The 22,311-nt window shown below is 49.7% G+C and overlaps 1 protein-coding gene across 1 annotated transcript in view; it reads left to right on the plus strand.

The window, feature by feature from the left end:
* SH3RF3 (SH3 domain containing ring finger 3) overlaps positions 1-21,282 on the plus strand; it is a 339,914-nt gene extending 318,632 nt beyond the window's left edge. Inside the window, exons 9-10 of the mRNA XM_081264584.1 lie at positions 12,003-12,316; positions 20,639-21,282. Of these exons, the coding sequence (XP_081120710.1) occupies positions 12,003-12,316; positions 20,639-20,807 (483 nt within the window). The 3' untranslated portion in view covers positions 20,808-21,282. The remainder of the gene's footprint in view (positions 1-12,002; positions 12,317-20,638) is intronic.
* Positions 21,283-22,311: the final 1,029 nt, after the last annotated feature.

Below are 22,311 nucleotides of genomic sequence, written 5' to 3' on the forward strand. Positions count from 1 at the left end.
GAAACGTCCCCTCTGCTGGCCGATTTCTGCACAGGGTGCCTCTTCAGCTGTCATGTTGATACTGAAGGATTATAAGAAGGATCACAAGGCTGAGACCCTGAGAAGAAGGTCCCCTAAGTGTGCCATTCACCATAGGGAGGAAAGAGCCTCCAAGGGCTCTGCGTTCCACAAGAGGAGTCGACAGCTGGTCGGAGGCCACTTCTCGGGCAAACCGTTTAAAGGCTTTTTATGACCTAATGGACTTGTTAAGTCGCACATTTCCATTGCTGTATTTTCGGTCCTTCTCTCCCTCTCAGTGCCCGTAAAGCTGTCTGGCCGTCTCTCTTATACTTTCAAACTTGCATGGTTTGGATTCCCTGGGCTGTCTGAAATACGGGTCCTTTGAGTAAAATCCTTCGACCTCCATTCCCAGTTATGTTTTAAACTTGAGACAAGACCTTCTGGTTCCAAACTGCCCCATCAGTGTGAAATGCTATCTTGTTGGTTTTATGACTCTGCTGATTGGTTTGATTGCATTAGATTATCAAGTAAAAACATACTGAAGTTCAAGTCTTGACATCTTTCCTGGCAGAATGCTTCTCATGTATTATTTGGATGCCTGTGTGCGTCCAATTATACATGTTTCCAATATTTCTGTAAACTTTCTCCCAAAAAAAGTCAGTTGGGATATGCTTTCATGTTCCTGTCTCACATTTGTTCATTAAAAAATGCTGCGTATAGCTGGGGATGGTGGCGGCACGTGCCTGTCATCCCAGGGACTCTGGAGGTTGAAGCAGGAGGATAGCAAGTTTGAGGCCAGCCTCAGCAGCTTTGTGAGACCCTGTCTCAACAAAGGCCAGAACCCTTCCTGAAATCCCTAAAAGGGGAACAGAGAGTCCTCCTAATTAAAATGATTGGCTCAAGGGTAGAATGCCCTTAGTTTCAACCCCCAGCATCCTTTAAAATGCTGTGTGTAAGAGAGAGTCTGAAGCTTATAAATCTTTGTCATTAAAGTCAGTGACAGTGACAGTCTCACCGTAGCAGTGTCATCTGGCACTGGGATATCTCAGGGAAGGTGAAAATGAAGTCCCCAGTTATTCTTGCTGCATAACAATTCACCCCAATCCTTTGAGGGTTTAAAACTTCCATCACTTTGTCGTGTTCATGGTTTCTGTGGGTTCTAGCATTTGGATGGGAGTGGCAGGGTGGCTTTCTCTACCCTGTCTTGTCCAGGCCTCAGCTGAGAAGACTTGTAGGCTGAGGATGATTTGCAAGCAGAGGCCAGGGCCACTGGAGACGTGTTTGCTTGTGTGTTTGGCAGTGGATGCTGGCTGTGGTCTGGAACCTCACCTACACGGGCCTCCCCCAGGGGTTTGTAGCTTGGGCTTCCTCACAGCATGGCAGCTGGGTTCTGAGAGTGAGCTCATGGCTGCTCTAGATCCATCCAACAATAATAAAACTGTTTCCACTGGGTTGAAACCATGGAGGCTGTTACAAAGGTCTCCCTGGCACACTTAGCCAGGGGAGCACCAAAGTACTGTCTAAGGAGGTGAGAGGTGAGGAGATAGTGTTACATATTTAGAAAATGCAATTTGCCATGTTATCAAAGCTTCCCTCTTAGCTCTGTGTCTGTCACTGTTTCCTTGAGTTCAGGTAGAGTATTTAATATCTTATTAATTACAGTTCCTCTGTCTTGGGACTTTTTAATGAAGCGGGAAAATACATTCTATGGTGTTTGTTCTCCCTGGGGAGCCTTGCTTTCCAGCATCCACCTGTGATCTAGCCTGGGGCAGTGCCAGACCTGCCCATGCAGGACAAATAGGGAGGCCTGTCCTCGTCAATGCTGCCTACCCGCACACTGGGCAGAGCCCTGCGCTGAGTCCCCTCTTTTTTCAAATGAATTAAATAACCAGTTTCTTAATGTCAGGGATGTGGATTGCATTGTGAATCTGCTGACGGTCATGTGTCCCAACTTGACGATCCCACGGCTTGTGCTCGCCCAGAGACAATATCGTCACAATCACCCCGTAGAAGTTCATAGAAAACCCAGGGTCTCTGCAGGGTTTGTTAGAAAGACCAGGATCACTTGGTCTTTGACAGCTTAACTGGAAGGTCCAAATGTTGTATGTTTTATATGCTGTTGTATGAAGTCACAGAACCAAGGTCACAAAGGGAGTGGACACCAGAACCCCTCCTGCCTCACCCAGAGTGGCCGAGGAGCGTCCCAGTGGGGTCAGGCAGCAGCTGTCGCTCGATATTTTCACTGGATATGGAGGTTTGGACCCCACACCCTGGGTACCTTCAGGCTTCTGTCCTCTGTTGGGGAGGAGGAGGAGGATGAAGCAGCATTCCTGTGGGAGGACATGGAGACCATGCTAGCCCCGTCCTGGCCTCACTCCCCTCCTCGGCCCCTGCGTCCCCTGGACTCTCCTAACCACTCACCTAGGACGAGGACCAAGGACACTCCTACTTTCAGCTTCCGTTGGCTGGGGCTGGGCAGAAGGGAGCTCCTCGGACACCTTTTGGTGGTTTTATTGGTACAATTTCTGTGTTAAAAGACTTTAAGTGAAGCTGCAGATGAAAGACCCAGAGCTCATCTGAGACGCTGGATTAGAAATGCTCCTACCGAAAGCAGAACTGAAGAGCCAATCCTGTTAGTGGCTTCAGGCAGGGACACCCCAACAGGACTGAGGGTCGGGGGTTCTGAGGAGCATGTCCACCTGGGTGCTGGCAGAAGAGCCCATTAGCTGATCAGAAAGGCAGGAGATGATGCCCTAGTACAAGAAATCTGAAAGTCCCAGTCGGGAGTGACAGGATGCCAGTTCCTTTGGCAAGGGCCCAGCCAGTGGGTGTACCCCGAGTCTCAGGGTTCCAGGCACTGTGTGGTCACCAGACTCACCAGGGCAGCTGACAGCAGTGCACCCGGTGCCTTTCACCCTGCAAACTGAGTTTGAACAACATATGGAAAGACGACATGTTAATTGTGCTTTTCAGTGTTCCTTCTTATCAGTCAGAGACTGGGGTGTCGCTTCAGGTTCAGAGCTTCGGAGACATTTTCAGTAATCGGTCCAGACTGGGCTGTTTTGGGGATTCAGAGAACATTCTGAGCCCTAGAGGATTCCAGAAGACCAGAGACAAGTAGCCAACTCTTCAGTCCTGTTCACCTCATCCTTACAGGTTGATTAAATTAGATATCACAGGGCTCAGGATGTTTTGAGACCCTGGATTTCAACCTCAGCACCTCAAAAAAAAATTTAAGGAAGATAAAATGAAAGTTTAATAAGATAAACTAGACATGCTGTAATTCCTCTGATGAGGCTTGTACTAACAGGAAATGAGGGTTGACTTGAGGTGCCAGATGCATGGGTGAAGAGCTCTGGCATGGATCACTTGTGACCTAAGTCTCAGGGGACCTGTCTTGAGAGTGGATTGTGCACCAGGCACTTTTCCATGGGCCATGTGGTGCTGGGCGCACAGGGCTCAGAAATCTCCCTACCACACTGTGAAAAGTACTCTTGAAATGTTCTCCTAAAGCAGGCCGGGAAAGGGGGGTGCTAGCCCGTGTCATAGGTGGATGAGTAACTGGCCAGCCTGCTGTTGCATTGGCACAGAACCACTGCTAGAGTTTTGGAATCATCCGTGTAAACACCTCAGTGCCCACCCGTGAATTGACTTATGAGAAAATCTGAACAGTGCATTAGAGGGGTGTCCTCCATTTGCTGAATGCCTGCTACCATTTGGATATGGGTTGAGAATGTCCCCCCAAAGCCTCATGGGCTGGAAGTGTGGTTGAATTGATGGGATCTTTAAGAGGTGGGATCTAGAGGAAGATGGTTAGGTCACTGGGGATGCTGCTCTCAGAAGGAATCAGTACAGTCTTTGAGAGATCCTAACTAATTCCCATGAGATCAAGTCATAAAAAAGAGTAAGCCTGGCCTTTGGATTTCCCTTGCTTTTTATCTTGGCACATGACTTCTCTCTCATGCACAAACTTTCATATGATGCCATCTGCCATGTAGTGAGGCAGAATATCTGATGGGGCCAGCTGATCCTTCAGCCTCCCACACTGGAAGCTAAATAAACATCTTTTCTTTATACATTTCCAAGCCTCAGGTATTTTGTGACAGCAACACAAAATGGCAATGCCATCCTGGGACTCATGCACTGTCTTATTTAGTTCTCAGGACAACACAACAGAACCATAGTTAAAATTTGGATTCAACAAGTCCTGGGTTTAAGTCCAGATTGTGCAACTTTCTAGTTGATTAGCCTGTATCTATCATTTACCACCTCAGAGCCACCTTTTGTTCTGTAGGGTTTTTTTTTAAGAATAAAAACGAGTAATAAGAATTGTAATGCATTCCGCTGTCATAGAAATTTAAAAAAAAAAGAATAAAACGAGGTAATGTATGAGTAAGACTTAGTATAGCATCTGGCTTCTAGGAAGCCTTCTTTCTAAATAGAATTCTTATATTTAGATGTTCGTGTAATCCATTTTACATGTGAGGGAGTTAAGGCTAAGAACAGATGAGTAACCTGTTCAAGATGGGCCAAGTAATAAATGACACGGACACCCAGCTCCATCTGTTTTCCAAGCTGGCACAGGATCCTGGGCTTCTCACACACCAAAGTGATGCAGGTGTTTATCTTCTTGAAGCCCCTCAGAGAGACCTCTCCTCCCCTCAGGGGCTGTTTCATGCCGTGTTGGACTTGACTGATCATCCCGACCCGCTCCCATGTGTCGCAACACAGATGAGGGGGAGCTTGGGGTTCCTTCTGTTCCTCACCCTACTTCTGAGTGAGTCTGCTGTTCCCGTGGTGAAGTGTGTGGCTCTGCTGGGAAGGACAAATGTCTCCTTTCCGTTCAAAGTGCCCAGTGCAGAGCCACAGGCAGAAGGGTGCCCGCAAAGACTTTACCTCTGATAAAAGCCAGAAAAGCCACAAGAAGCAGTGGGCAGCTCTTCCACTTGAAATAGAAGATGGAGAAAGCACAGTCAGATTGTCACTCTCTGCTGCCTCCCATGCCTCACTATTTTTATGAGCTAGCCTTTTTTATCTTCTGTCTTTTGCTAGGCAGTATTTTTGAAGATGCGTTTTAATGTTTAAAATACCCAATAGCTCAGTGCACAATTTTTCTGTCTCTTTTAATTAGCTTGTTAACTTCTTCCTCTTTATTCATTATGGATCTTCTATCCCTCTGCCCTCTCTGAGATTGCATTGTATATTTATATTGTTATAAGCCTTTCTCTGTGATTCCAGAACCTTTCTCCATTAAAATTTTAGCAGGGCAGAGCTTTTAATTGCCCTTTCCCCATCTTTGATGGGAAGATTTCCAAACATAAAATAATAATCAAAAAGCTTCCAAGTATAACTTGCTGCCTTAGGGCCAGACTCAACACAGATAAGGATTCCATATTTCCCTCAACCCTTGTTTCTTTCTTTTGAATATCTCAAAGCTTCTTGAAGCCTCGGGCATTGTTTGTCTTGCCAAGTTCACGTGCACCAGGCTTCTGCCCAGGTTTCTGTCTTACCAGCTGTCTCCTCACTATGGTGTTGGGGTAATTCTCATAGGTATTGGAGAATAAAAGGTGCTCCTTTCTCTGAACCAGGGCTTCCTACAGGCCTCTGCCATCTGCCACCTGCCCTTTCCGACAGCTTATAGATTAAGGTGGCATTGAGAATTATTTGACCCTCTTTCTAAACTCATTTTGCTTCCTTAGTACTGACTGCTGAGTTGGCCGAGATACTGATGTTATTTAATAGATTGCTGTAGAGACTGAGAATTGGGATTGGTTTTGACACAATGGCAAAGCTAGAAACAATGGAGATGGGCATGTGGGCACAGCCAGTTTTTGTGGCTGCCACCGGTGTACAATCAGTCTGGCATTCTGTAAATTGAGATTCTTCCAGGTTACTAGGACTAAGCTTTGCAAAGCAAGTCCACTTCTGCCTGTTTCTCATCATATATATCTGGACTGACGTTTGGTTTGTTCCCAGCCAATGCAAACTGATTTTAAACATTGCCCTACACAAAAAGGAATTAAGATGGCAAATCTATTGGAGAGAAATAGTGCCATAGCCACCCCCTTTAGCATAGGCTAATAAAGAAAGCAATTCAGGAGTGCAGAACAATGGTGGAGCACTCACCAGACATTCTCGAGGCTCTGGGGTCGATCTCCAGAACCACCAAAACTTTTGTATGTGATATAATAGATAACGTATTTTTTTAAATGCCAGGTGTGGTGGCACATATCTGTAATTGTAGCTACTCAGGAGGCTGACACAGAAGAATCACAAGTTTGAGGCCAGCCTCAGCAACTTAGTGAGACCCGTTTCAGAAAAATAAAGAAAAAAATGAATTGAATGAAATAACAGTATCCCTAAAAAGGTTAATGTTGCTTTTAAAAAATCAACTTCTGTTCCCTTCATTGATGGGATCTTTAAGAGGTGGGATCTAGAGGAAGATGGTTAGGTCACTGGGGATGCTGCTCTCAGAAGGAATCAGTACAGTCTTTGAGAGATCCTAACTAATTCCCATGAGATCAAGTCATGAAAAAGAGTAAGCCTGGCCTTTGGATTTCCCTTGCTTTTTATCTTGGCCCATGACTTCTCCCTCATACACAAACTTTCTTTATAATTTCATACAGTTTTCCATAACTTCTGATTGATCTTTGACTAACAGTAGATGTTCATTTAAGTTTCAAATTTCTTTTTCCTTTTGCCGAGTTTTTATACTACTATTCTCTAAAACAGTTAAGGTTCTTAGGTAAGCGCCTATCTTAATCATAACAAATTTTATTATACCATTTGCATACCTTAAAGTTTTCCTCTAATGTGTGCAATATGAATGAGCACCTTCACAATTTTTTTTTCTTTTTGCATTGCTGAGGCTTGAGCCCAGGACCTCTCAAATGAGAGGCGAGTGCTCAACCATGGAGCTACATCCCCAGTCCCCCAGATCTCTTTTAAATATGAGTCCAGATGGTGATTGTTTGAAAGTAGAGCATAACTTGATTTCATAGTGTGTGTGTATGTGTAAGTGTGAGCAGTGTGCACACATGGCTCGTGTGATGGTGTTTTGTGTAAATGTGGAAGGAGGGATGCTTTCAGCTCCAGATCTTGACAACTGGAGCTTCTGGCCACCTCTCCTGCCTGTCAGCCCTGCCCCGTCCTGGAGCCCACTAGCACCTGGCCAGACAGTTTGGTTCCCCTAGCCGGGCTGATTGGACGTTGGCATTGTGGTGGTCATTGGGATGAGAGTGATCTGCCCCTGGGGGAGAGGAGTGTCCGCAGTTTTGGAGACACAGCTCTGCTGGGAACACCAGTGGATGAAGCAGCAACCCCCAGAATGTGAAAGGCACACAGAATTCTCGTCCCACTCAGCTCATGAAAGTCATTGATTTATTCCCGATCCCAGCAAATCCACCTTTTTAAACATAAACTCTTAGCTCAGAACATCCTGTGAAGCCAGTTATCTCCTGCAGTGTTGACCCCCAAACAGATCTGTCAGCCTGTTGGACCCATGAAGAGTGGTCCTGGGCTGATTCTTCCCTGTGTCACAACCCCCAAGAAGTGCTGGGAATGACTACCTCCATATTCCGTGAATTCCACAAGCAGGATGGTTGCTATCATGTGGATCCTGCAGCCATCCATGATAACTGGATGCCTAAGGCCTTAGCAGAATTCCATTCTAGAAGGCAAACATATTTTCCATTCTGAATATTTTCCAGTCTGATTCAAACTAAGAGAATAATCAGTCATATTTAATCCTGGAAGTCTGAGATAGGAAAATTACCTATCACATTTGCCCACCCACCCCTTTCCTAAACACCCCACTAAGGCTGGACTGTACCACAGTACTCTCAGGGGCCCAGGGCCGGATGGCAGAGCTTGGTCTTCTCTCAGCTCACCTGCACGCACCATTGAGGCCTGCGTGGCCTGTGGCACCCTGTGAGCAAGCATTTGTGCCCTAAGCCTGTTCTCTGCTCTGGCACCAGGGGAGCTGTCACTGCTGTGCTCAGTTCATTAGGCAAATGTGAATTGAGCACCTGCTGTGTGCCAGCACAGCAGCAGGCCCTGGATGCTGGGATAAACAAGATGAACACAGCCTTACCTCTCCAGAGGTTGGAAGGGATGGGTAGCAGCCTAGCCTGCTCTCAGGGGAGAGGAAATAGAGGTGGTTGGGAAAAGTCTGGGGGTGGTGCAGCAGGTCATCTGCCCACTGCCAGGCCTCTGACCTGCCTTGCTGGGAGTGGAGGAGGGCCATGTAATCAGAGTGAGCCATGAGCTTAGGCTACACACCCAGGTGGGGCTTGCTTCCTTCCACACATCCTGGCTCCTGTCCTCTTCCTATGGGCCAGGGATACCCAGCCTTGGCACGATTGATGTTTGGGGCCACACAATAGTCACGGGAACTACCCGCTGTGTTTCAAGATATTTAGGAGCATTCTGGCCCACTGGATGTCAGAGGTACCCCCTGGATGTGATAACTCAAAATTTCTTCAGACCTGTCCCCTGGGGGCAAGATCACCCCTGTGCATGGCCTTGTCCCCAGCCTAGCCAGCCCTCCTTACTGCAGTTCCCAAAGTGTGTTCCTGGGAATACTGCTGAGTCCAAAAGGACCCTGTGGAGACAGAACTGGTGCTACATTTCCCCTTAAGCCACCAGCATGGTGATGCTCCAACCAGACCTGTGTCTATCAGGCTAAAGGTTTTCTTCCCCATTTATTCTCCTAACAGTTTCCCTCCAGGGCCTAGCACAATGCACAACACATTGAGGAAATGTTCCTGGGGGAGACTGAGGATGAGGGGAGATAGGCCATGGGGCTGGAGCACTGGGGGGCCTCAGTGTTCCAAGGCCCCGCCAACACTGATAGTGGTAGGAAGGATGGAGGCAGAGGTCCTAAATACCATCCATGATGAGGGAAGGCCAGCTCAGGCGAGCCTCAGGCCCAGTGAGGAGGGCATGGGTATGGAGCAGCAGCTGACTTGGGTCATGTTAGGATGTCCCTCTCTCCCAAGCAGCTGCGGCCTCTGTGGCCACCATGATCAGGCAGCTATGAGCAGCTGCTCATGATGACAGTCTTCTACCATGAGACCATGAGCAGCCGCTGAGTACCCAAAACTTAAAATCACTGAGTTGTCTATGCAATAATCATGTACATTTAACGAAAATTGCAGACATCATCTGGTACAGCCTGACCCACGTTCCTGTAGGGCCCAGCTCCTGCACACCACAGGGTGGGGCTTTGACCATGGGGGCTTCCAGCCCAGAGGGCGAACGAAACTGGGACACTCTGACCTGCAGATGCCACATGGAGCAACTTGACAGCGCAGGCAGTTGGGCAGCCATAGCCACTTTATCCAGGCAACCAGACTGTGGGTGTCTGCTGAGCCAGAGTCTGGGTACAAGTATGCAGTGGGACCCTAGTCAGGGTACAAGAGGAAGGACTCATTCATGCTACAGTGGGACATGCCAAAGCTTAAGCTTATTGTTTTCATCAGCTTTTTCACTGCTGTGACTTAAGACTTGACCAGACCAACTGTAGCGGAGTAAAGGTTTATTTAGCAGCTGGCAGTTTTAGAGGTCTCCATCCATAGACCGCAGGCTCTATTCCTCAGGGCTCAAGTGAGGCAGGACATCATGGCAGAAGAGTGTGGCAGAGGGAAACAGCTCACAGGAAGATCAGAAAGCAGACAGCGGTCTCCCATTGTCAGATACAGATATATACACCCCATGGCCACGTCCACAATGAACCACTTCCTGCAGCCACACCCCACCTGCCTCCAGTTACCCCTCAGTGAATCCCATCAGGGACTACTTCACTCATCATGTTTCGGTCATGACCCAGTCATTTCTTTTCCAAACCTTCTTGCACTGTCTCACATGTGAGCTTTTGGGGGACACCACCTCTACACCATAACTGCTCTATATCTCCCTAGAGATGTGCATTTTTAAAAAGGCTTCAGCACCACTAGCTCTCCCCAGTAGCAGCCTTCGGCCAGCGTGGTGAGGAAGGTAGAAAGAGCAAGTCTCCCATCTGTCCACCTTGGGGTCCAGTGAGCCCTGTGGTCGAAGCAGACTCTCCAGTGGCCATGATGACCCAGTCAGTCATGGGGTTTCAGACTTCTGCATGTAAAAGCTCCTCTGTGTGGTGCTTGTGCTTCTCTCTCTGTTTCTCCCCAAAGCTCCTGTGTCAATAGCAGGAATGTTCAGAGGTGCACGGATTAGATCATGAGAGCCATGACCTCACCAGTTCATCCCAGTTTGAATGGATGGACTGGTGGTGACTGTAGGCAGGTGGGGCGTGCTGGAGGAGTGGGTCGGGGGGTGCCCTGGCAGGGTGCATCTTCCCATGGCCCCTCCCCTTCCTCTCCTTGCCTGGCCGTCATGAGTGCAGCAGCCCTTCTCTACCATGCCCTTCTGCACAGTGGTCTCCCTCACCTTCAGCCCAAACAATGGAGTCAGCTGACCATGGGCTGAACCTCTGAAATCATGAGCTAAAATAAAATTTTCCTCCTTTAAGTCGTTCTGGTCAGATATTTTGGTCACAGCGATGAAAACCTCACACACTCACACACACGTCCACACTCACATCCCCACACACGCATGCTTACCAGTACTCACACACACACAGAGCCCAGCCTCAATGGAGGAATACAGTACAATTTTCTTAGAGTGCTGATGGGCAATGTTTTAAATGTAATCACCACAGACCGCGGAGGGAGGCTGGGGTCCAGACCCCATCCAACCTACCTTTAGGCTCACAGAACCCAGCACAAAAAGGAGTGTCACACATAAAAGCTGCTCCAGGCCATCCAGGGACACTGCCTGGGCTCCTTTTCTAGGCTGGTCTCACTGCCCAGCCTGGCTGTCCTGCGTTCATGGAGAGCCAGCTCTGACTCCATAAAGCACGGGCCCTACTTGGTGAAGCTCACTCAGAGAGATCCTGGGATGCTGATGAAACCCTGGGGCCTGGTGTTCTGCCAGCAGATAGCCATTTGCAGGGTGCAAAGGTTGTCCATGCCAGGAGATGGGTTTGCACATCCTCAGGGGATGACGTTGACACCGAGCTGGTGATTGTCAGCACAGATCCCTCCAGCGGACTCACCCGTTTTGTACATGAGAACAGTCACCTTCATCCCACAGCGGATCTCTCTCTTAAGGAAGGGAAGCTAGGGAAGAGATTGAACCGGGGAATTTTCCAGCAAGGGAATTCAGGGAAAAGTGCACCAAAGAGCAGGGCCCCAACCCTCCCGCTGCTGTTGGTGTGAGAGGGAATAGCACTCGCAGGGCTGCCCTCTGCCCAGGAACAAGCACTCCTCCCTGGCCTGCAGGCTCTGCTGGGAACATATAGAATACACACACACACCTCAGCACACCTTCCTGGGTGCTCTATCAGCCATTTTATGCAAAGGACGGTTTCTGGAAAATGCTGCCTGGGGTTTCCAAATGAAGCCGGGTCATAAAGACACAGACCTTAGCTCGTCCTCAGGGGATGAGGGAGTTATGTCAAGAAGCCCAATTTGGAATAAGTAACCCCTCAGGTAGGCTGCACAGCCCTGCAATTTTCTTTCAAAAGTTGTGTGACATTAGCAAGACATGACACAGGGGCTCTTTGGGGGCTCTTCTTAGAAGAGCCAGGCCCCACCGTGACCCCTGCTTCATGTGAAGCCCCACCAGAAATATTTTCAGAAAGCAAATAATGCTATCTGCTGGTTCCTCTGACTCAGCCCATGACGTTTCCTGGCTGGGCCAGGGCCTCGCAGCGGGGAGGGGACTTGTGTGTCAGAATGGCCAACATGCAGGGTCTTCCCCAGGGAGTGGCACCAGCACCCCAGAGCTGCATGGTCCGTCTGGGACACTTCTTCCAAGTTTTAAGAAAAGAAGCACAATGAGCCTTCAATCTCAGCTTTTGTTTTCTTCCTCTAACCAGCTTCACAAGATAATCTTTAAAGTTCCAAATAGGACTGTACTTCTCTAGGAGCGTTAACCCACTTGGTTTCAAACTTATGTCTCTCTAGAAAGAGAAGAAGAGTGGGCTGCTGAAACTTCTAGCTGGGGCATCCACCAAGAAGAAGTCTCCCACCCATGACCCTCAGATGGCTTTGGACACCTCACTCCAGGGCGCCATGGGCCCCGAAGTATCCTCGCTGTCCATCCATGGCAGGGCAGGCTCCTGCCCCATAGAGAGCGAGATGCAGGGAGCCATGGGGCTAGAGCCACTGCACAGGAAAGCCGGCTCCTTGGATCTGAACTTCTCCTTGTCCCCTTCCCGGCAAGCATCTCTTTCCATGGCTGCCATCCGTCCTGAGCCTAAGCCATTGCCTAGAGAGAGGTAAGGGGGGGTGTGGGCTTGCAGCATTTGTGGCCATGCTTCGGGGTGGTCCCCCAAGGTCTGGAGGCTCATTTGGGGAACAGGGACATTTGGGGCTTCCCTGAGGATTAAGATTACCATATGTGCAATTAGGATAGCAAGATCCTACACGTTGGGATGTTGCTTAAGTAATAAAACTATGAACCATCTCCTAAGAAAACAATCTTGGCATTTCTGCTAAAATACTGCTGCTCAGTCATGCTAGCACCACAGCCCAAAAGGCAGCCACCATCCTGAGCACCTGCGGACCTCTGAGACTACCACTTCCAGCCAGGGGCTAGATAAGTTTCCATCTAGACCGAAGAAGGTATATACATTTTCTGTCAAGGGCCGCATATTAAAACATTGTAGATGTGGTGGACCTTACAATGTCTGTGGCAACTCGTCACTCTACCTATTTAGTAGGAAGGCTGCCACAGGCCAGATGTACACAAATAGTCTTGGTGTTTCAGAAAGCTCTGTGTAAGGACACTGAAATTTAAGTGTCCTACAACTTTCTCATGTTTTAAAAGCTGCTTTGGATTTCCTTTCCAACCATATCAAAATGAGCAGCATTCTTAGCTCTCAGTGCTATAGGCCATCAGCCACAGTTACAGATCTCTAGACGGTGCCTTTGAGCTGTGCCTCTGGGAGCATCAGCTAGGGCTGCAGGAAGAGTCAGTGTCTCCACCAGGCTGAGGAGGGAAAGCATGGCGCCATGTTACAACCTACTATTAGAGTAGCAGTCAGTAGCAGGATGAGGTCAGCTGAATATTCTGCGCAGATGTGATGCTCAGAACATCCCAGAGTTAGGAGGGTTGCTGGCTGTGGACACCAGGATGGTCAGGCATTGCATGATATGTGTATCTGCCAGCATTTCCCGAGTGCCTTCTATGTGATATAATCTTCCTTATCAATCCCGTGAATTCAGCCTCCCCATTTTATAGAAGAGAGAATTGAGGTTTCTTGAAAGGCTGTATCACTTGCTCAAGGTCACTCCGATGGGTTAGTGGCTTAACCAAAGACTCAGCTTAGGGCTTTCTGACCACAGAGTCCAGACTCTGAAAAGCCTTGCTCTGTGGGGTGCATAGACAGCAGCCTCCTTCAGAGGATGCTCACTGGTCCTACAAAGGGACCTTGACATCCTTAGCTTGAGAATAGTGTGGAGCAAGTCACAGCCCTGACAAGTCCTCCAGAATCCAGGAGCACTGTATTGTCCACCCAAGGTGCAGCTGTATTCCCTCTTCATACAACAGTGCTGTGCAGGGGATTGCCTTCCCCAGAGTGTCCCTGGACCGTCAAGTGATGGAGTTCACACTGCCCCCCACACCATGGAAACACATAATATAATGATCCACTACACACTCCCCGTGTGAACACACCACACATACCTCACACACATTTTACATACACCACACACCTGCAAACACACCACACCATACACTCATGCATACCAAACACATAACTCACAAATAGACATGCACACCAAACACAGGCACACACCAAACGTACCACATAGCATATGAACATACACACAAACCACACACATACACACACACTCTGTAACACACATACACTCACACAAAATGCACACAGACTCTGGAACACATACACAAATATATTCCCACAATGCACATTGCCCTCTCCCACTTCCCTTCCCAAGGGAGCCTCCTCCAACTTGGGGCAGCTCCTCCTTGTCAGAATCTCCCTCCCTCCATGGGCCAACACCAACTGCCTTGTAAATTCTGAACATGGGTCCCAGTGTCTCATCGCAGGTTACAGAGTGGGTCTTTTGGCTTGTCAGAAAGACAGGCTTCTAGATCTTTCATAGCTGTTCTTGTATCTCTCCTGGGTACCTGCTCCCTATACCTCTAAGTCTATCTTCAAAGACGTGACTTCCAGACTCCTCAATAAGAAATCTTGAAAGACTCTGTTCTAAAAAATCATGGGAGTCTCTGATTAACTAGCAGATTCAGACAGTCACTGCCGTTCTCAGAATATTTGGTCTAATCAGGGGGTTATTATACCTAAAGACTCTGGGCACACTCCTTGACCCCAAGCACTCTGCAGAGCTCATTAAAGAGCAGTGTTTGCAAAATAATAGCCTGACACCAAACTACAGATGGGCCCCAGGAACACTCCCCTCAACCTCAACCTGGGCAGCCACAGGCCACCTGGTGTCCATGGAGCCTGGACAGGTTGTGACTATGGACATGCTGGCTCTTTAGGCTGAGACAGCTCCAGTCCAGACAGCATTTGGAATCTGGCCCTGCAGGCTTGTGAATAAAACTCACTTGGTAGGGGTGGGGGCTATGGCCCAGCCGTAGAGCACTCGCCTTACACATGCAAGGCCCTGGGTTCAATCCTCAGCACCATGTATAAATAAATAAAATAAAGTTAAAAAAATTTTAAAAATAGACCTCATTTTGCAGCATGTTTTGGAAGAGGGAGCCAGTGGGTTGCAGCTGCAAGAGTCTTTGCCCACCAGGGTCCTGTTGCCTCGCCTCACACGGAGGCGTGCCAGGTGGAATATGGCAGGAGGGCATTGTGGGGTAGTCAGAGTCCAGGTGTCCATCCTTCCGTGCTGAGGCAGTGGCTGAGGTCCAGACACAGCAGTGTCCTTCTTGCATCTTTTGTGAAACTCCTGTGTGCAGGTCCCCCACCCCCCACCCCAAGTCTCAACCATTGCTCTCCTGAGGATCTGGGGAGACGGTGGGGGCTTCTCAGTGCTCTAAGAGGAGGGAAGTTTAGGTTAAAAGTGCTGCAGAGGGCAGTGGCACATGCTTGTCATCCCAGAGGCTTGGGAGGCTGAGGCAGGAGGATCCTGGGTTCAAAGCCAGCCTCAACAACTTAGCAAGGCCCTAAGCAACTCAGTGAGGGCCTATCTCTAAATAAAAGGGGGGCGGGTGCTGGAACACAGTGGTTGAGTGCCCCTGGGTTCAATCCCCCAGTACCAAAAAAAAAAAAAAAAAAGTATTGCAAAGGGAGCCCCCAGGGAGGCCACTCAGGAGAGTATACCTGGGCAAGCTCTGGTAAACCCGCCACATCAGCCGGCTGACAACGCATACAGACTAGGCCTGTCTGAGCCACACCCCCAGACTATTGTGTAAATCAAAGGACTGGTTACCAATTCATCCCAAGGGGACTTCATCTTCAGGCCACCTAAACATATTTTTTTTCCTGCGGACAAGGTGCTCAAGAAGCCAAATTTGAAAGTTATTTGGGGAACAGATTATTGGGGTATGGTTATAGGATGTGAATCTCACAGAGTATCAGGTTAAAACTCTACTACCTCTATGTTTCCTGTTGGGATGCTTTCAATTTATGATGGGTTTACTGAGGAGTGACACTTGATAAGCTGAGGAGCCTCTGTAATGCGTTGTAGTTTAGTGTCCAGGGTATAGATGCATTTTTTGTCATTTCTAAGTTGGTAGCAGGACATTGTTCCATAACCACCTGGTGCCACCGCTCACAGGCCCACTTGTCCTCAACCATGTTGAAGTCAATGCTCCGAAGAGGCCCCCCTCGGGAGGGCCACCCTGTGACCCCTGTTGTCAGGTAGGGAAGCAGATGACACTAGATAAAGTCGGGACACCCCAAACTCACACATGGAGCTAATTGCATTAGTAATAAGAATTCCTCCTGATTTTGTCTATTTGGATTCCTCGAGCCCTGTGTGTGAATATTAGCTGTGGTTGACAAACCTTATTTATACTCAGTAGGGCAGAGTCTTTCTCTGATTTATGAAGCCATGATCATGACATAAGAGTAGCTGTCATCCTCAACTGCTTACATGGCCCTTTGTGTCTGTAACAGGGAGTGTCAGTTACTTTCATGCAGCAGGGAGAATAGCTCAGAGTCTTGGAATGATCTGGACAGAAACGTTAAACACTTGTCTCATATAAATTCAGCTCACATCCATCTGGGCTCATTAAATCATTGAATTGCTCAGAAGCACCAAATTACTTCTCTCTAACAAATTACATTTTTAAAGTCGCTTGTTTGTTTCACATCTGGCTGTTGAGGCAAAAGCCAAAACTTGCGTTCAGAGTCTGAGAAATCATCTTGCCCTTTGCCTTTCTTTCCTTGGGGAAGAGAGAGAAGGATCAGGTGTTCAGAGAGGAAGTGGAGGATGGCAGGAAGCCACAGGTAGGACAGCCCCGTCCTGGTGGACACATGCAGCCCCTGTGCTGGTGGGGTGGGGACCATAAGGTGTGTGCGCATGCCGTCTGATTTCACAGGATGCTGGCTGCATCCCAGGGGCCATCTGTCCTCCTAGACACTGGTCTGGGAGGAGATGGGAGGCGCTCTGCTTCCTTTCCTCCTCCACTCTCCAGAGAACCAGCGTCTGGCTTGCCCTCAGACAGCAGTGGGAACTGGTCCAGTCCAGCTGCACCTGCAACCATCCCAAAGCACATATAGTTGGCCAGTCTGACTCAGCACTGGGACCTGGAGCCTGGCTAGCCCTGCTGCCTCTGAATAGCAGCACTCACACCCAGCCAGCCTTGCCTCCTGCTTTTGCCTGTCTGAAGCAAGTTGGAGGCATGTGCCGTAGGCTGTGAGCTCTCTGGGGCTGGGCCTAGGGCTTTTTGTCTGTGCCCCTTCTTAGAGCCCAATAACACCACCAGCTTCCCCCAAACCATGGCTTCTCAGGCCAAGCCAGACACGTGCACTGTGAGCAGGCTGGTTTGGGAAGGATGGAATCTTCCTTCCAATTTGTATGCTCTCAGTGCTCTGATTCTAAGGGACCTGCATGCAAATATTTTCTTCCATAACTTGTTTAAAATCCACATTCTTTAGCCCCATTTTATCAAGTAGATCCAGTAGAGGCCTAAGAATCTGCCTCAAGGGCTCCTGAAATCCATGAGCCACAATTGCTCGCTTAGGGGCTTTTTTTTTTTTTGCTTTGTAAGGTCCCAACTTTTCTAAGACCAGAATATACCAGGCCTAGAGACTTCAGATACTGAGCACCTTAAGGACCCCTCAAGGTAGCCAGATGCTGTTGATGAGGCAGGTCTCCTTCGGGTCCCACTGTGTGGCTGTGGGTGATGGGGCAGGGAGGAAGGGGCAGGCCCCAGGGAACAGGCCTTCCCAGCTGGCTGGCCAGGAAGATGAAAGGTAAAGGATTGCCTATTTCTCCCCACCACCACCGAGCCAGTAGACTAGGACCTTGGCCCCAGCATGCCCAGGATGGGAGGGGACAGCAGTGCTGGCCTCCTTATGCGCCCCCTGGTGCCGGCTGAGAATTTCAGGCGGTTCTGAGCTTCTGAGGTCCACCCAACGTGGATGCCAACTGTCAGAAACCAGTCTGTCATCCGGGGCTTCTTGAGTGCTCTTCAGAAGAAAAGGGACCCTAAGAGGTCTGGAGCCAGGAGGCCTGGGAGCGCCAGGTGTGGTGCCTAATCAGAGGCCCCCTAGTGTACAGGACAGCTGGGTGCAGGTTCAGGAGGAGGGCCTAGGGCAAGGCAGGAGGGGCGGGCCCCAGAGAGCAGTGTAGACTGAGGACAAGTCAGGGTTGTGTGGGTGGGGTAGCTGCTGGCAGCCTGCAGGACTGTTGGCAGTCTGTGATTAAACTCTCCCTGAGTGGTCCCTGCACTCTTCTACTCCCGTTACCTGCCATTGCCCACCAGAGAGGCCAACAGGCCAACTGACAGCTGAAGAACAAGACTATGGCTTTCTGAGAAAGGGGAGACAAGAGGGAGAGAAGAGCCCTGCAGGGAGGAGGAACTGGCCAGGGAGGCGCGGCTAATTGGCACTTGATGAGGCCCCTCCCAGCAGCTCTAGCTTTCCACCCTCCAGTCTGGCCTGCAGCCTCCCCTCCCACACGTCCTCAACAGTGCAGAGACGCCTTAGCCATTGACTAGGTAGTTACTCGCAGTGCTCCTATTCCAGGTACAGGACGCAGCAGGGAGCAGGTGCCACCACGGGGCTTGCTGCCAAGGGGCCAGACAGACAGAAAATAAACAAGGAAACAGGTAAACAGGCCTGTCGAAGGTAGTGAGTAGGGCAGGACGGTCTTGGCCATGATAGGGAAGAGCACTGGAGGCAAAGGTAACCCCAAATGCAGGAGCCTGAGGTCGGTGCACCTGCTGCACCCAGGGCCAGCAGAGCTGAGCTAGGAGGACGCTGAGCTGCACACAGGCACCGAGGATGCCCAGACACAGAAGCCCTTTCTCAGCTTGTGCTTCCACTCTGCGAGAGATGGGAAGTGGTGAACACTCTTAGCAGAGGAGGGCCAGAATCTGCCAGTGTTGTCTTTCATTTGTATGGTATAAAGGAAGGCCAGAATGGATGACCATAAGGCCAGGAGGGCCTACAGGAAGGCCACCTAGCACGTCCTTGGTATGTGTCCCTCAGGCAGCCCCAGTGTCCTTGGAGACGGATGCCCTGTTAGGGGGACATGGGTACTAAGCACCTTCTCCCTGCCGGGCCTAGGCTCTGCTGACTGGCTCAGTGTCACCTCAGTAAAATGATAGCTATAATAACTTTCAGGTTATTATAGCTGAGCGAGAACAGCTATACCCTGGCTGCCATAAAAACCCATTCCTTTAGGATTTGGACTTTGGACCAGAGGTCCCAGCACCCCAGTCTGCTCTGGATGCAGTGTTCTTCCAGCTCTTGCTGCACAACTGTTACCTGCCCTAAGTGTAGAGGGTGCAGAGGCCCAGCCAGACACTGGACACATGTGCCCCTGCAAAGCTTCCTCAGTCACTAGAGGTCCACCTTGCCACAAGGGACAACAGGGGTTTCCCTGGCATTTGTATTCCCTTGGCAATACTTTAGAAGCAGGCTGGTCCCCAGGGGAGCATGGCAGCCCCTCAGCCTTGCTCCTCTTCCTTGGACAGACTTTAAGCAGCAATATGAGATACTTCTGCCATAGGGAAAGGAATTCACCATGAACTGAATTCTGATTCACATTTAAGTGAGTGAGCATTTCAAAGGAAAATGAGGGATTAAGGAGGAGTAGGGGCTCAAGAGTGTCAAAGGAGTGGAAATTTACAGAACGAGAAAGTGGGTGTTAGATCCATGTGAAACCCAACTGGGTTGGTAACTGGAGTAAAGTTGGACTCCCATCCTCCCAGAGACTGAGGCTGAGGTCTTATCTTCAAGCATTGTTGGAACAAACATGTGAATTTTTCTGGCACCTTGAGACTTCTTAGGTAGGTACTTTAAGAAGAGTTAGGTCCATACTAGTGATTCAGCCTTGAGCTGTTAGAAACTGTCAGTGTTTGTCCAAGACTTTATAGACCAGGGTGAAACCTAATAGAGAAGAGGGCTCCAAGGAGCCTGGCTGGGGTTTGGTGAAGGAGAGAGTCTGTCGGGGCTGTAGCTAAGGGCTTGTCAGGTCTGCCTTGTGCAGACCTTGGGACTCTGGGTCCTTGGCAAGGTACTGGCCAGAGGGTCAGACCGTGGTCTTACATCTGGGGAGCACCTGCCTCAGCCCAGAGAGGCTGCAGGGCTGCATCTGGTCACAGCTCCAGCCTACAGCAAGCCATCCATCTCAGTGCATGCAGAGGCCAAAGAGGGAAGGCTTCTGTTCCTGGTTCCATTTTATCTTATGTTGGTCTGAAAACAGAGACCCTGAGAGGCCTTGGAGGCTTCAGAGAGGGAGGAGCCCAGTTCTTGTAGAAATAAGGTGTGGGGAAAAGGAGTTCTGGATGATGTTGGTGACATGGCCTCAGCGAGTTGAAGCGCTAAGGCAACATGATTTTATGATTCTGAAGCACATTTAGAAAAATGACCGTTGGAACAAAGCCATCTTCCAATCACGTTTCACACATCATATGAGCCACAACCATCTGAGACCTAGTGGCACAGGTGAGGGGCCCTGCTCTTTAGACAAAGAAACTGACACTTGAACAAGTTGAGGACATGAGCCTGAGTCACAAGTCAGAACAGGGCTGAGGAGAAAGCCAAGGCTCTGACCTTCCTCAGTCCCACCAGCTCTCCCAGGAAGGCACCGTAGCTCTGCTCAGTCAGGGCAGAGGGAGAGTGTGAAGTGACCGGGTGCTGCTGGGACAAACAGGAAGGAACATTCCAGGTGGTCTTAGATCTGTGTCCAAGAAGACACAAAGGGAAATTTCTTAAAAAAAAAAATTTAAGTGGGAAAGAATTTTGGAAAAAAAAAAGATAAATAGAAATTTGTAAAGTGGGAAAAGTAGTCCCAAACTGCAAGATTTACCCCAAGGGGAGGAAGAAGAAAAGGAGAGTCGTGGGCTGGGTCTGGCTGGCAGGCAGGGTTGGGGGGTCACTGAGCAAGCAAGCCTGTCCCCCAGGCTCACCTACTGCGCCCTCTGTCCCCAGGTACCGCGTGGTGGTCTCCTACCCCCCGCAGAGCGAGGCGGAGATAGAGCTGAAGGAAGGTGACATTGTCTTCGTCCACAAGAAGCGCGAGGACGGCTGGTACAAGGGGACCTTGCAGCGGAACGGCCGCACCGGCCTCTTCCCGGGCAGCTTCGTGGAGAGCTTCTGAGGCCTGCGGCTCCAGCTCCACTGACCCTCCACTGACCAGGGGTGGCGCCCCGGGAAGCTCCGCCCAGGAGCCGAGGGAGCCGCAGCCGCCCAGGGTCCCAGGTCCTCTCCCAGGCACCTGGCAGGGACACCTGGGTCGGGGTGGGGTCTGGAAGTGTGGAGGTCCTGCCTTCACCCAGGAGCCCAACTCAGTGCGCCCTCCGGGCTGTTCAAGGAAAGAGCTGTGCCCTGGGAGCAGACTGCAAGGGAAGACACCCACGTGGGCAGGTCCACGCTTTGCCCTCGAATGGGGCACAGCGTCATCTGCCACCTATGCAAGTTTGGGAGCTGCCAGAGGCCACGGGGCTGGGCAGGTGGGCTGGGGCCAGAAGCGCTGGGGATGTCTCTCCAGGCTGCCCTGGGCATCTCCCCTCTCTATACCTCAGTCACCTGCCATCGAGCCCCTCATGGGCATGCAGGGATCGGGGGCCTCCCCTGAGACCTGTCGGGCACTGGAACAGAATCCCTGTGGCTTCGTCTCCTGCCAGGATTGTCAGCTACACCTTTTGTTTCACAGCTGCTGTCCCTCTGCGTTGCTTCTTTCTTACATCTTTTTAACGTACAGCCGTTAGACTTTATATATTTCTAATAGGTCAGACATTGCCTATTTTTCATACATCTGGTGCTGCCTTTTTGTAAAACTAGTAATGACTTGGGTGAGCTTGAAAGAAAAAATGTCTGAGGCGACATCAAAGGGCAGGGTTTTTATATTTACCATATGAATTTTGGAGCACACTGAGAAACCCCTGTCCTCCACATCAGAGCGCTGGCCAGTGCCCCTGGGATGAGAGCCCGTCCGCCGAGGTGGTTGGAGGGAGTTGGAAACAGCCAATTTCTTTAAATCCTTACCAAAACCCCAGGCTCTGTCTAGACAGTGATGATTATTATTCAAGGACTGGAAATGTGTCTAGGAGGGTTACTCTAATTGCCCTTTCGTGTGGCGGTAAAAGAACATGCGGGTTGACCCCTGCCTAGGAAGGCAGATGCTTTTTTTAAAATTCCTTATGAGAGAATGACTGTAATTAGCATTCTCAAAACATGATTTTTTTTGTTATCAAAATTTGCAGTTCAGATCACCACCTTGCAAAGGTTCAAAGGTTCTCTCTCTCTCTCTCTCTCTCTCTCTCTCTCTCTCTCTCTCTCTCTCCTTATTTTTGAAAAATAAACAACTCTTCCCATATCAGGCCTTGCAGAGCTTCCTCTGCTAGAGACCAGAGATAAAGTGAGAACAAGGCTGTGATGCGTGCTGTATACTTGCAGGGTCCAGGAATACTGGGAAGAGAGAGAAGGACGAAGAGTGGTTTACCCTGGGACCTCCCCCAAGTGACATCAACGGATGTGTCTTCCTTAGTGTAACAGCCCCTTCCCAAGAAAAGTGACCTGAGGAGCCCTGTCACAGACAGTTTTGTCCTTGAGACTTACCTCAGGAATATATTTTTATCATCTCAAAGTCGTAATGCATAACC

The sequence above is a fragment of the Spermophilus citellus genome (genome assembly GCF_964194105.1).
Source record: "Spermophilus citellus genome assembly, chromosome: 13".
Taxonomy (NCBI): Eukaryota; Metazoa; Chordata; class Mammalia; order Rodentia; family Sciuridae; genus Spermophilus; species Spermophilus citellus.